This window comes from Mustela nivalis (assembly GCF_964662115.1).
Source record: "Mustela nivalis genome assembly, chromosome: 2".
Taxonomy (NCBI): domain Eukaryota; kingdom Metazoa; phylum Chordata; class Mammalia; order Carnivora; family Mustelidae; genus Mustela; species Mustela nivalis.
The window spans coordinates 182,426,372-182,440,337 of NC_139021.1; the positions used below are offsets into that span (position 1 = coordinate 182,426,372).

At 52.4% G+C, this 13,966-nt stretch overlaps 1 protein-coding gene across 4 annotated transcripts in view; it reads left to right on the forward strand.

Moving 5' to 3' along the window:
* Positions 1-10,243, forward strand: part of DOCK1 (dedicator of cytokinesis 1) — a 489,630-nt gene extending 479,387 nt beyond the window's left edge. For all 4 annotated transcript variants that reach the window (XM_082721511.1, XM_082721510.1, XM_082721512.1 and 1 more), the window contains 4 exons: positions 1,016-1,214; positions 3,320-3,473; positions 6,057-6,217; positions 9,110-10,243. In XM_082721511.1, the coding sequence (XP_082577637.1) occupies positions 1,016-1,214; positions 3,320-3,473; positions 6,057-6,217; positions 9,110-9,205 (610 nt within the window). In that variant the 3' untranslated portion in view covers positions 9,206-10,243. The remainder of the gene's footprint in view (positions 1-1,015; positions 1,215-3,319; positions 3,474-6,056; positions 6,218-9,109) is intronic.
* The last annotated feature ends 3,723 nt before the right edge of the window (positions 10,244-13,966 follow it).

A 13,966-nucleotide genomic window follows, 5' to 3' on the forward strand; every position in this document is an offset into this window, starting at 1 on the left:
TACCATTATCCATGTTGACCCTCTCTCCTAACTCCTTCCTGCAGCAGAAGCTGTAACTTCAACCTCAGACTGTCATTTCTTCTCTCTCCTGGTGGCTTACTAGGACAGAAATAGGATGGACCTCCCCTCATCCCTGGCTGCCCCAGTCTTGTGTTAAAATAGCAAACCACAATTGCATGTGGAAGTGTGTGCGTGGTCAGCTTTGACACATGCCCTAGAAGCTAGTCCAAGGCCCGCCTACTCAGTAGAACCATTAACATGGTTTTAGACCAGCCAGTTGGCATTAGTAGGCCCAAGGGCAGTGGTGTCTTTTCTTTGTCTTGAGACTGGGGACGTCCAGCCCACAGGGCTTAGGGCATGGCGAGACTCCCCAGTAGGTGGCAGAGCCAAACCCCAGGTCTTCTAGCTTGGTGCTCAGCTGAAAAACTGAGGGCCTCTCATGTACCTGTGAGCAGGAATCTGCTAGCTTCTCCCCGAGTCATCCAAAGGGCTTTCAAATTGAAGCAGCTGACGTACCTATAATCTTGAGCCGGCTGTGGGAACTTGGTCAGAATCGAGATACCAGAAATTTCTTTGCATTAGCATCTGCCTATTCTTACTGCAGTTGGGATATTTTAGTATGAATCTCTGTAAGCGAGGGCGCCCCTTTTGAAACATACCCCAAATGCCTTCCTCCCATCAGACATCTGCGATCATCTCTTTATGTCATTGTGTCCTGTCTGCTCCTCAGACTTCACATCTCCCCGGTCCTCCTGTACATGTTCTGCTTCTTTCCACTTTGTCTCTGTTTCTTTCCAGTTCGATCTTGTCGGGTTGCACAGTCTCTCTGTTACAGCTGGTTAATATGTATCTTAATTCCCCCTTGGCCTCTCTTTATAAATCATTCCTTTCCTGTAGCGACGTTCCCAGTCAGCGCTTCGCGTCCCGGGGAGCGCGCTCACATTCCTCTGCAGGTGAGAAGCTACTGTTCTCCTCCTCCGAAGTCCTGAGTGGTTGAAGGAACCGTTTCTTCTAGGTTTGCTCTGGAGCCTCTCCTGCCAAAGAAAATGCACTGTAGGTCCCAGGACAAGCTGGACAAGGACGACCCAGAGAAGGAGAAGAAGGACAAGAAGAAGGAGAAAAGGAACAGCAAACATCAGGAGATGTTCGATAAGGAATTTAAACCCACCGATGTTGCCGTGCAGCAGTCTGAGGCCGTGATTCTTTCTGAGACGGTAATTTTTTTTTTTTTAAAGATTTTATTTATTTATTTGACAGACAGAGATCACAGTTAGGCAGAGAGGTAGTCAGAGAGAGGAGGAAGCAGACTCCCTGCTGAGCAGAGAGCCCGATGCGGGGCTCAATCCCAGGACCCTGAGATCATGACCTGAGCCGAAGGCAGAGGCTTTAACCCACCGAGCCACCCAGGCGCCCCCGAGACAGTAATTTGTCCCCATTCCGCGGTGGCTTCTGGGACCTACCTCTGCTCCACATTTAGCCAATGAGGCTGTCAATTGGATTTCACTGAATTTTCTGTCAACCAGTCACTTTGCAAAGCTGAGGTCTCCCTCGACCCTCCCCTTGTATCACACAATGCTGTGGGGCCCCAGAGGCTCAGAGAGGAGCTGAGCTTCTCTGGAAGGTTCTGCCTTAGCAATCATCCCCATCCCAAAGGGGCTCCGCTGGTTCTAGGCTCTCTAGACTGCGTGCCAGTCAGACCGGCAGGCACATGCTGCTTGGCTGTCTGAGGGCAGAAGGCCGATTCGGGTGCCACAACATGGCCTTCAAGAAGGCAAATGCCCTTCTGAGGCCTTCAGACACAGCTCGGACTGCTGTGTGAGTGTGGCCGAGGGCGTCAGAGCATGGGGAGGGGACTGGCCAGAGGCCAGTGTTCATGCCCAGGCGCTGGGCCTCCGGCAGCCGGATGGAGAGCCAGATGGTTCCTGGTGAACCCCCCAGTGTTCTCTGTCCACTAGTCTGGAAAGCTGGGGTGCCGGTGACCTTGCTGACACTAGCCGAGGTTGCCATCTCTGGAGCTCAGGATAGAGATCTCAAGTGTAGAACATCAGAACTGGGTGGGGGAGTTAACAGCAGCTCAGGATATTTACCGGGGGCGGGACACGCCACATGTCCTCTCATGGTTCTTCAGTTAAGCTGCCTTTTAAGCTGCTAAGACCAAGGGCCTGAGGGAAGTTGAGCCTCATGGGAGAGCTGGTCATAGTTAAATTGTGTGAAAAGGGGTCAAAGGTCAGGCCAGGCACTTGGCCATTCCACACAGGGTCTGTCCCTCCCTCTTTGGCCCTGTTGGCTTGCAGGGACACTAGCAGAAATGGGGTGAGTTCAGCCAAAGTAAGCCTGCCGTGTCCTCGGCAAGTGCATAGAAACGGCCGAGGGTCAGCGCACTGAACCCGGTCCCCTGTCAGCCTCTCATGACTCTCAGAATAACCACAGCCATGGTGGCCCCGGGGACAGGAAGCCCGACCTCTGGCTGGGGGCAGACTCACTGTGCTCGGTCCAGCCCAGCTACCTCTCTCTCTCCAGAGGGACTTGTCCTCTGGAAGACAGGGGTCAGCGAGGTCTGTAGCACTGGGGGTAGGACCTGGAGTTTCCTAGGCCAGCCTCCTCGTGCCTGGGACCAGCCAGGGGCCGCAGGACAGAGCAGGTGGGCAGATCAGAGGCAGGTTTGCTGGAGTGGAAGCAGCAGCCCCATTCCCAGGGGCAAAGCCAGCACCGACTAGCGCTCCCTGGGCCCGCCAGGGTGGCCTTGGCTTTCTGCCCCACACTGGCCCTCGAAGCTATACCTCTGTCACTCGGGGGGCTGGGCTCAGTTTCCTGCTTGATTGGCCTCATCACCAGTCTTGTGACCTTCTGCTCAGACTCAGAGCCTGCGGCAGGACACGGGGGGCGGGGGGGGGGGCTCCGGGGCAGTTTGCTTCACACCGAGAAAGCATCCTTTGATGTACTGAGTCATCAGAATGTGCCTCGGGGGATAGGACTGTCACCAGTCCTCGTGCACATTCGTCCTGTCCAGGCCGCCCTGCCCCGCCCAGGTCCAGCAATATCCGGTATACCTTGGCTCATGGAGGCATCACCCTGATCGCTGCCTTCACACTCACCTGGCGTTCTCCCTGAGTGCATGTGTCTGTGTCCAAATTCCCCCTTTTCATAAGGACACCAGTCCTGTTGGGTTAGGGGCCCACCCTAATGGCCGCATCTGCAGAGGACCTGTTTCCAGGTAAGGTCACAGTCACAGCTGCTGAGGGTGAGGACTTCAACCCGTGAGTCGTGGGGGGAAACAAAGCCATGGCAGACCCTGACTGTGCTCTTTCCTCCGCCGTAGATAAGCCCCCTGCGGCCCCAGAGACCGAAGAGCCAGGTGATCAGCGTCACTGGAAGCGAACGACGTTTCTCAGTCTCCCCGTCGTCACCATCCCCACAGCCGGTGCCCCCTCCGGTCACGCCAAGGGCCAAGCTCAGCTTCAGTTTGCAGTCGAGTGAGTGGAACATTCTCCACCTTGGAATTCGCGACTTTGCTCTGGGACCCCTCCCTGCCCATAGGCTTCCAGTTAGGCTCGCCTCCTCCCGGTCATACAGAGGGAGTTTGCACAGGCACCTGGGTCCAGGGAGTCCCCTCGGGCTTCGGCAGACCAGTCTTCCCACGTTCCCGGGGTGGAGAAGTGAGCTCTCAGAACCTCCCTGTGGGCACGAGCGGTGCACGGACGGCCTCCCTCTTTGTATCATGGGGTACGAGCCGCAGGAGGGTCTTGGGCATTCCTGCGTTGAGGTGGAACGTGAAGTGAAAAGCATTTCCAGGCTATTCTGAAGAGCTAAGCACATAACTAATTTTTCTAGTTTCTCCCAATTTCTAGGGTTGCCGTGACTTATTACCCTATACTTGTTGGTTAAAGTGACAGAGATTTATTCCCTCACCCTTGTGGGGGCCAGAAATCAGAAATCAAAATAATAGGGTTGCTTCCAGAGGCTCAAAGAAAGACTCTGTTTCATGCCTTTCTTGCTGTTGGTAGCTTCTGACAGTCCTCAGCGTTCCTCAGCTTCCAGTCTCTGCCTCCCTTCGTGTGGCCTGCTCTCCCCGGTGCTCGGCTCTTCATACAAGGACACCAGACCTTGGCTTTAGGACCCACCATAAGTCAAAGATGATTTCATCTTGGGATCCTTAATTCATTTCATCTGCAAAGAGCCTATATTCAAATCAGGTCACATTCTGGGGTTCTGGGTGGACATGAATTTTGGAGGGACACAGTTCAACCTACTACCAGTGGTAATCAGCTTTTCACCGCTAAATCCAGGCCTGCCAGAGAGGAGAGGTCTTGGCAAGGGGAAGGTGTGCAGGAGTGCGGGCCACCTTCCTCCTCGGGAGAACCTGCCTTCCTTCCTCTGCCCTGTGCAGAGGGTCTGGAAGGCAGGGACTATTGTCCTTTGCACCTGGTTTTCTTCTTGCTGAAGGGAGCGGTGGCCGTTCTGGAGACCGTCAGGTGGGGGCCGGCACTGCAGCTGCGGACAAGCCCAACTGAGGGACAGCTTCCCGGCCGCTGGGAAGCAGATAGGCTCTGTGTGTTCTATCCTCATATCCTTACACTATTGCCCCAGAAGCTGCTTCTGAAAATATTTTATTATCTCCTTTAATAATTAAAAAACAAGCTGCACTGCAGCTGGGAAACAGTTGGCGGTGTCTTGACATTAGACCTAGGATCACCACAGGCCCCAGCAAAGCCACTCCAAGTCTATACCCCAAAGAATTAAAAACAAGGACTCATTGTATATGAACGTTCACAGCTGCGTTCTTCACAGAAACAGAAGGTGGAAACATCCCGAGTGTTCATCACCCAATGGATGAATAAACGAGACGTGCATCCAAAGACAGTTAGCCACACGGTGGAGTAGTACTCAGGCATAAAAAGGAACAGACCTCCATCATGAGCGAGCCCAAACACATTACGTTCAGTGAAATACACCAGAAGCAAAAGGACAAGTTTGCTAGGATTCCACTTATGTGAAATATCTAAATCAGGCAAATTCGTAGAGATGGTAGATTAGAGGTATCAGGCTGGGAGGGGTGTTGCTCTCTGGGGACAGACTGTGCATTCGGGGTGATAAGAAAGTTTAGAAATGGGTGATGGTTGCCCAACACTGAATGTAATCAATGCCTCCAATTTATATAATGAATTACGGCTAAAATGGCAAACTGTAGGTTCTGTGAAGTTTCACAAATACGCAAGCGAGAAGTGGTGAGGGCGGTCGTCCCATTGGATGTGTTCTGGCTCGCTGCCTTGGCTTCACCGGCGAGCCTCCCTCAGAAGCCCACAGCTCCCCCGGAAATTCTTTCCCCTAAAGAAGGATTTTTCATCCAGTGGGTGGGTGGGAAAACCTTCAAGAGACCCATCAGTAAAAATGTCCATTTACCTCTAATATAAAAGAAAAACACATTTGTTTTTCCAAGTCTCCACAAAGGTTGAGAGTATCCTATCTTAATGATTTTACTTCCATTTGAAACCGGCTGTTTTTTCAGTTGGCTTTAAAAATCAATTGTACGTCCCCCTCAGCTTCTGGAAAAGTAATAGCCGCCGTGCCCGTGACCGCTATAACGGTCTTCCAGACCGTTGTGGGTTTCCGTGTCGGGAGAGACTTGAAGGCTGGATGACTGGCCAGCTGCTGCGTCGCTAGCTTTCCCTTCCTGCAGCCCTCCCAGTAACAGCCACAGGACACTGGTTCGGCTCTGAAACCGCCAGTGTAGACAGTCCTTGTGACCCCCTGCTGTTTAGATGCCACCACGGCACAGAGGCTTAAGGAGGGGTCAGGAGGGGCCCTGGCTTGACATGGCTGGGTTTACAATGGATTGATGCCTCCTTTAAACTCGGGTTTTACATGTCTTCATGGCGCTTAGTATTCTCATTCTAGAACATTCCTTTAGGAAAGGATCCGACCCTTCCCCTGCTCTACCCCTCCCAGCTCACCTTCTCCATCAGCCTCCCCTGCCTCTCCTGAGAGAAGGTGAAGCAGCCGTGTGGGCACTCGGGCCTAGTGGCCCAGTTTGATTCTAAATCCGTCCGGTTTTCCAGGTTTGGAGTTGAACGGCGTGAGCAGCATGACCGGGATGGACACGGCCGAGGTCCCACCGCCCCTTCCTCTCAAAGGCAGCATGGCAGATTATGGGAACTTGGTGGAAAACCAGGATTTGATCGGCTCACCCACACCCCCGCCCCCTCCTCCTCACCAGAGGGTAAGTCAGCTGGGAACCCGAAATGTGGGTTTTAAAACTGTTCCCTCCTCCACCCAATAGGAATCCCTCCTTCCCGATGTTAGCGTGCTTGCGTTGGGCCGGCCCACGTTTGATTTTGACAAAAGAGGTCAAAAACCTAAATACCAATATAAATCCTATGGACTCTTCTTTCTTTCTTCCTATGGGTACTTTTCATGGGGTGTTCTGCAAGTTTATTATCTGCTCTTGCGAGTGGGGCAGGAGAGAGCGGGGATTTGCTGACGGTACATGTATTTCATTCTTCCTCTTATATAAAGACACACACCAGCAGGGGGCTTCATCTTGGATGCTGAAGGGATGCTGACCTTCTGAGACCTTTCAGATCAGCCCTCTGTCCTCAGAGATGCCATGATGGGGAACTGGCCCTGGAGATGGGGCCACGTTCCTCCCTGATGGCTCTGCAGGAGGCTGCGATGGTTCGATCAACCACAGAAAACAGGAGTCTGGCCTTTCCCGCTGACTTTTAACTCTAAGTTAGAAGGAGAGAGGCCCAGGGAGTCGAGTGAGAACATTGATTGTTTGGGGTGTTGTTTTCCTAACAGCTTAGTTAACCGATCACACCTTTGTTTTCATACCTTTATTTAATTGGAAAAGCAGGACTGTCTCCTGGGTCTCTCTACACCACTGAACTGAAAATTCTGAACTTGGAAATATGACCCGATCTATTTTGTTACAGATCAGTGCAGGGGCAACGTGTTCTCATCTCCAGTGCCTTCTCTCCATCATTCGAAGGGACTGATGCCACGTGCTGCTGGGTCAGGAAGGAACATGTGCGAGCCTTGGCTCCCCTTAGAAATGGTTGTGATTTCAATTAGATTAATTACCCAAGTCTCGTTGCTGTGTGTGTCTTGATTCCCCTGCAGCACGAGAGTGAGTTCCAGTGACACGCCTGTGGATTCGTGGGTCTTAATCCGTTGGGGGCGGTGGTGTTTCCAGGGCGTCCCCCTCTGAGCAGGCCTTGCGGGCTGTTGTAGGGGAACGATCGCTCATCTGCCTTCGGGGGATGATCGATACCTCCTGTCGCTGTCATTGATCGGCCTCGGGCTTGTGGTCAACCCTGTCTCTGGTTGTCGCCACTTTAAGCTGTCATTTCTTTCCCAGTGACTCTTACAAGCAACAATCTGACCTGTCACTTTGCTTCATTGCAACAAATCCGCTGTCCTCCTGCCTGGCACAGGGGCATCTCCAGCATTGTGCCCGCGTCTGGCTGGGTTCACCCGACTCGCTCCGACCCCCGTGGTGGCTTGCACGCGTACAGAAGCGACCATTTCATCACATCTCGAAATAGGTGTTTGCTTCTGTTTTTAACCGTTCTGACCGACCTTGAGAAAACTCAAGAGTCTGTTTGCTACTTCATTTTTTATCACGTTTCAATGTCCGTGCCTCAGCTGTGCATGTCCCTATTTATTCTCTTCTGTGTGTTAGGCATGGGGTCATCTCAGTAGTTCCCTGTCTGGGAATTGGGAGGAAATTCGGTCACTAGCAGAGAAACTGCGGTGTCGCCATTCTGTCCTTGAGACTTCGTCCCTCACGTTGCATTACACATGAGCCTCCGCCGAGAGACGCTGCCACAAGACCCCCCTCGCTTAGGTGACAGTGTTCTGCAATCTCCCTCTGGTTCACTCTGCCTGTGTCCCATCTGTCATGTTTTCTTCGTCCGCTCATTCAAGGCTTCATTTTCTCCCCACGTTGACTCACTCGCTTACGTGTTCGGCCCACGTGTATTTACAGAGCATCTCCCACGGGGCAGGAGCCTGACTGGGGGAGGGTGCGGCTGGCTGCCCTCAGTCACTGACGCCCGGACAGGTCCATGAAGCAGGAGGTCTTCCCATCACCTTGGCAACTGTCGAATCCTTTGCAGGACTCCAAGGGCAAATGGTGGCCCGTGGACCAAGCACAGCCACTGCCTTTTCTTTTTTCTTTTCCAGAGAGACAGAGAGTTGGGGGGGGGGGTGCAGAGGGAGAGGGAGAATCCCAGGCAGACTCCCCACGGAGCACAGAGCCTGATGCAGGGCTCGATCTCACCACCCTGAGTTCATGATCTGAGCTGAAATCAAGAGTCAGACCCCTAACTGACTGAGCTACCAGGTGTCCTGACGAGCTACCTTTTTTTGGTAAATAGTCCCAGTGAGACCCAGCTGTGTGCGCTCTGTAGAGGGTGTGTTTCCCCCTTGAATAGTTCAGCCACCCCCTACGCTGCTCTTCCCCTCAGTTTGCAGTTTGGGAAGAGACTGGATGGAAAAGTGCCTTTAAAGGGGTCTCCTGGCTAGTGGCCACAGGTACCCAGCTGGAACTCTCTCGGGAAGCTTATCCAGTTCCAAGAGCAAAGGGAGGGCTTCTCACCCACCCCTGGAGAGCCTGTCCCGGACCGCTTTTCCCTGTACAGTTGAGGAACATCGTCGGGGGGCACGAGCCAAGGCCCATGGATCCTCATGAAAGGGCACTTGGCTGGGACAGCGCCAGGCCACGGGGGGGGGGGGGGGGCTGGGTAGCTCTGATCCTGGGATCCCCTGTCTCTTCACCATTTAAACTGCCCAGTTCTGAAACCAGTCCGTTTCCAGGGGCGCCGGGGACTGAAAGGCCCTGGAATAAAAGCCGCCAGGCAAAGAGCAGCGGTGTCCCTTCTCAGGTCCATGCAGACAGACGGCTGATGCGCTTTGCAAAAAGCAGCTGATTGGAGATGCCAGAAAGGCCTGTCCCCACCAGCTGTCCGGCCGCAGGGCCCACGGAGAGGGCCGTCCCCTCAGCCCCCCGAGGGTGCGGAGTAACTTTCCGTGGCCGCCCTGACTCCGCCGCTGGGCCCCACCCAGAGCGCCTCACTAACGCCGCCCCTGCCGTCTGTCTGTCTTCCAGCACCTGCCCCCTCCGCTGCCCAGCAAAACCCCGCCGCCGCCCCCGCCAAAGACGACGCGCAAGCAGACGTCGGTGGACTCGGGCATCGTGCAGTGAAGGCCTCGGGCCCGCCCTCCTCTCCCTCCGCGTCTTCTCCCGCGTCTGCTCTTTACCTCGTGGGGCCCGTGGTGTCGGACACGTGGTGGGGTCGCTCGTCCTGCAGAGGAGCCTCTTTCCCGCTGTGGCGTGAGCGGCCTTCTGCATCGGGGAGCGGCGTGGATGTAGGTCTGGACCGTCCTGTTGCGCTTATCGAAACTGGCGGCTTCTGACCGTGTCTGTCTGGAGAGAGCCCAAGTCTTGCCCGAAGCCCTCTGTCTGTGCCACGTGACACGAGCAGGGAACACGGTTGACCCGGGTTTGGCGCAGTACGAGGGGCGAGGCGGTCCCCTGTGAGACCATGTAGTGAGTGAGTGCTCATTTCTCCCAGGGCCGCCCCCAGGCTGGTCCCCGGAGGGTGTTGACTCAGCCCTGGTCCTGCGGGTGGGATTTTGTGGTCAAGTGTATCTTCAACCTGTTATGGGGCGTTTAAGGTCAGCCCTTTGGAGGAGGGGGACAGTTTCCTGATTTCCTTTGGTATAATTTAAAATAGGATTATTTCTCAGCTACTGAACAGTTACTAATTTATGGAGTGGAAACACCAGTAGAAATACCGGATCAAGAGGAAGAGGGAATACAAGTATAGGAAGTCCATTTTCTTTCTTTTTAAAAAGAAAAGGTCCATAGCACACAGGTGGCTTTAATTGATGAGTTCTTCCTGTTCTCAGTCTGTACAGAAGTTTGTATATATGGTGGTTCTTAGTTCCGGCCATTGTGATAGGCTTCCACACGTGATTCTCCCTACGTGTTCTTAATTTTTAACTGCTGGAAGTGTAAAAAAACACAAATTAAGTTTTGTTGATTTTTTTCCCCCTAAGCGCTGAAGTCCTGACAGTGTTGGTGGACAATGATTTAAAAAAACAAAACAACTAACTTTGTATGACCTAATATTTTTATTCTGTCATCTATATTTTTTTATCCACTATAATCATGCTACTCTCCTAGTAGGCTCAGATGTTATTCATTGACAGCAAAAAATAAAAAGCCAGTTAAAAAGAAGCAGTGTCTGAACACTATGTTTTTATCCCTTGGTGTGATACAATGTATCTCCAAATGGCATTGTTGTGTTTTTCTTTCTTAAAGAGCTTTGTGATTTAAACTTAATTTAATTTAAATTAGATTTGTGATTTAAAGAGCTCACCTTTACAGATGTGTGCATGTTTCTTAACTGCCTCTGTTGTCGCTCACTTGTGGCCCCACCCTGACTGACAGCACCCCGTCTGTCCCTCCTGTGTCTGTGTGTCCCTACAGAGGGAGCGGAGCGGAGCCCAGCTTGCTGACGCTTCCCCCCCTGAGCCCGACCCAGCTCCGGCTGCACATCATTTCTGCCCCTTACAGCCTTTCAGCGGCTGACCTGAGAGCAGGTTTTGTTTGATGCGATGCGTCATTCGGCATCAGACTCCAGAGCTCTCTGGATCTTCAGTGGTGAGAAACAAGGCGACGGGGTGCTCTTTTCCGTGTAAAGCTCACTTGCCTGTTCCTTCCAGATGTGTCCCTGTTGCCACCACAAGAATGCGCTCCCCGGCCCCGTTAACCAGACCTCCAGGGAACCTGCCGCAGAACCCAGGAGACTCAGGATTCTTCTCTCCTACTCGATCTCTCCCTCGCCCAACCCAGTTTATTCGTCTTTGCTGTAAATATCCCATCAACCCCGAGGAAGTGTGAGACTCAAGTGAATATAGAATTTTTTCCTTTGTGAATTCTTACTCTTCAACTGAGATAAATATTCCTCCTCCCTTGAGTGTACTGGAAACCACACACCATCGGAGATCCTAAAAGAAGTGCATTAGGCGTCCTGACCTGGGAGACAAGAGGAGGAGAGAGTCCAGCCCCTGGCGGTGGGTCCTTGTGCAGTAGCCAGCATCGCACACTGCAGAAGCTGTTGCCCCAAATTGTAAAAGTAGTTCCTGGCCCTACCAAAAAAAAAAAAAAAAAAAAAATGGTTCTTTTTCTTTGAGAATGGTCTCTGGTTCCAGTTGTCTCCCCATGCGGCCTCCTCCTGAAAGTCTTCCTGGATGATGCTTTTCAACCTTTCTTTCCTCATTAACTTCCAAGGAGCATTTTTAGACATTTTCTTCCTAATCATTTCCCCATTAAGAAATTTTGACCATACAGATGTGCTGTGTGTGTATTTACGTACTTTGTGTGTATCTCTGCTTTTTACATGAGCCAAACAAGTTTTTTGGTCCCTTAAGCACTGGTTTCCACCCCCTTAGAGGTAATATGGCCTCATTGAGAATGCATGCTCTAACACAGGAATGGTGGGGATCTTAGGTTCTGTTTTTGCTTTGGGTGCCAGGAAGCTCAAAGCCAAATTTAGCTCTCACACATCAAGCTACATTTTGGTTTTACTCGCCAGCCTTCCAAAATGCTCTCTAGTCTATTACAAATCCATCTTGATTTCACCTTACTTAACTTCATTTTATTTTTAACTACCCAGTTTAATACATTTTTTTCTCAAATCTTTATTAAAAGAAGATAGCGCATGAGCTGTATTTTACAAGTATACAAGTCTTTTTTCCTTTTTAAAAGCCACCCGTGGTGCTTGAAGAGTGCTCGCTAGTATTTAAAGAAATTCATTTTTAATCAATGTTAAGATCATTCTTTCTGCCAAAGATCTGATCGTTTCACGTCTCACAGGTTTCTTCACTCCGATTCTTCTGCGCGGTCGGGTGCTCTGGTCCGCGTCCCCGAAGTTTTGGCTGACGTCATGGATTTTAGCTCTCATGTTTTCCTTCTATCTCTGATTACTTTTTAGCATTTTGTGTACTTTTTAAGGTCTTTTTTAGGACTTTACATTTTGTTATTTTTTTTTTTAATCTGCCCCCTCTGAATTAAACATCTAATGTTTAGTTGGTGATGCCTCCGAAAAACCCAACAGGGAACCTGATGGGTCAATAACCCTTTGCACCCGATAAAGCCAAATGAGGCTTTTGTCTTCCACCAGTACAGAGAAACCCATGCTCCATCCACGTCCTGCGATGGCCTAAACCCAGCAGCCGGGGCCCGAGAGGAGAGCAGGGACTGTGTGCTGTGTGATGCACAGCAAAGCTCTTTTTGCTAACGCTGGTGGGTTCATTTCAGCCCCCACCAAAAGGCTTGTGACATTACTATTACATGTCAACTTGACCGAGCTATAGCATCTGTGAGTCAGATGCTAATCTAGCTGTTGTGTTGGAGATACTTGGTGAATGTGGTTCACATCTATAGTTGACTTGAAGTAAAGGGAATCACTCTCAGTAATGTGGGTGGGCCTCGCCCAATCAGTTGAAATCCTTAAGGGCAAGAACTGAGGTTTCCTGGAGAAGAAATTCAGCCTCCAGACTGCAGTGTGGAAACCTGGCCTGAGTTTCCAGACTGGGCTAGGAATGCTGGATTTGCCGGTCTCTAGAGTCACGCGAACCAATTCCTTTAACTGAATCCCTCCGGCTCTGTGTGTCCGTTTCTCCTGTTGGCTCAGTTTCCATGAGGAGCCATGATACAAGAGTATTGGGACCTATTCAGAGCAAAAATGGTCGCACAAGAGACAAGAGGTGGAGCACGGCAAACGTCCTCTAGACAAGCGGTGTTCGAACTGACAGCGGTAGCGGGAGAGGGGAAATACCCGGACAGATGCCCAGGGTAGAGATCGCAGAGAAGCACTCGGCCTCTGCAGTTCACGATAACAACGACGACTGCTCACATTGTCCTTTGTGTCCTGGGGCTGGCGTGTCCCAATGGCTTCCTCCACGGGTCTGGCACTGAGGCTGCCTGAGGGCCCTCTCTCTAACTCTCTTTCTCGGTGTCTGTCTCTCTGGTTCCCCTCTCCACCCCACCCCACTGTCTTTCATCTTCTAGGGCCATTTTATCTGTAGGAGGTGACTTTGGAAAGCCAAGTTTCTCCCTGTTTGAACTCTGCACAGAACGTACCTTCTCTGTGAAGCCACTGTGAGGCTGTGGCGTGACCTTCCCTGTGGCCCAGCAGCAGGGCCGGGTGCCCGTTCTAGGCCATGCAGTGGAGTTCTGCCTTCTCCCTCCGAATCCCAGCCTGTCCCAGTGAGTCCCAGCCTCTCCTGGGCTCCCGGGGGCCAGCGCTGCCCAACCCTTCGCAGGTCGGCTTCGGAGCTGGTGCTGGAAACGGCCTCCGACAGCAGCCCTGCTTCCGCCGCACGGTCTCTGCACTACCTTCGCAGCGTCTGACGTCTCCCCGGCGCGTCCTGTAGTCCTGCGGCGGCCTCGCTGCCTCTCCGGCCCCGGCAGGAGCCCCATCCTTCTCCCCGGCCCCGGGCCAGCGTTCCTGCATCCCCCGGTGTCCTGTAGTTCTGCCCACCTGTGGCCACCCCTCTAGCTGTTGCTACTCGTGTTTATTTTCAGTATTGGAAAGTGCTGGATTTCCTTTACTGTTTTCCCTTCTCTTACTTCTCTTAACTGGGCGTGCCACTTTGTATCCATTTAGATGGTGTTCACAGCGACAGGCCCTGTTCTTTGTCAGGCGCAGTGGTGCCTGGTGATGGAGCATGAAGAACACGGGGAGCGTGATGGCGTAGGGAGCACAGGGAGCACGGGGAGCGTGGGGGAGCACGGAGAGTGGGGCGGGGAGTGGGGCGGAGCATGGCTGACGGAAGCTGATGTGGGCGGTGTGAGCAGGGCTGCGGTGTGTTTACGTGGACTTGCCAGCCACTCCAGAGCACATCCTGGACTGCGGTGGCCTGGGCTGTGAGTGCTCCAGGACACTTGGATCCC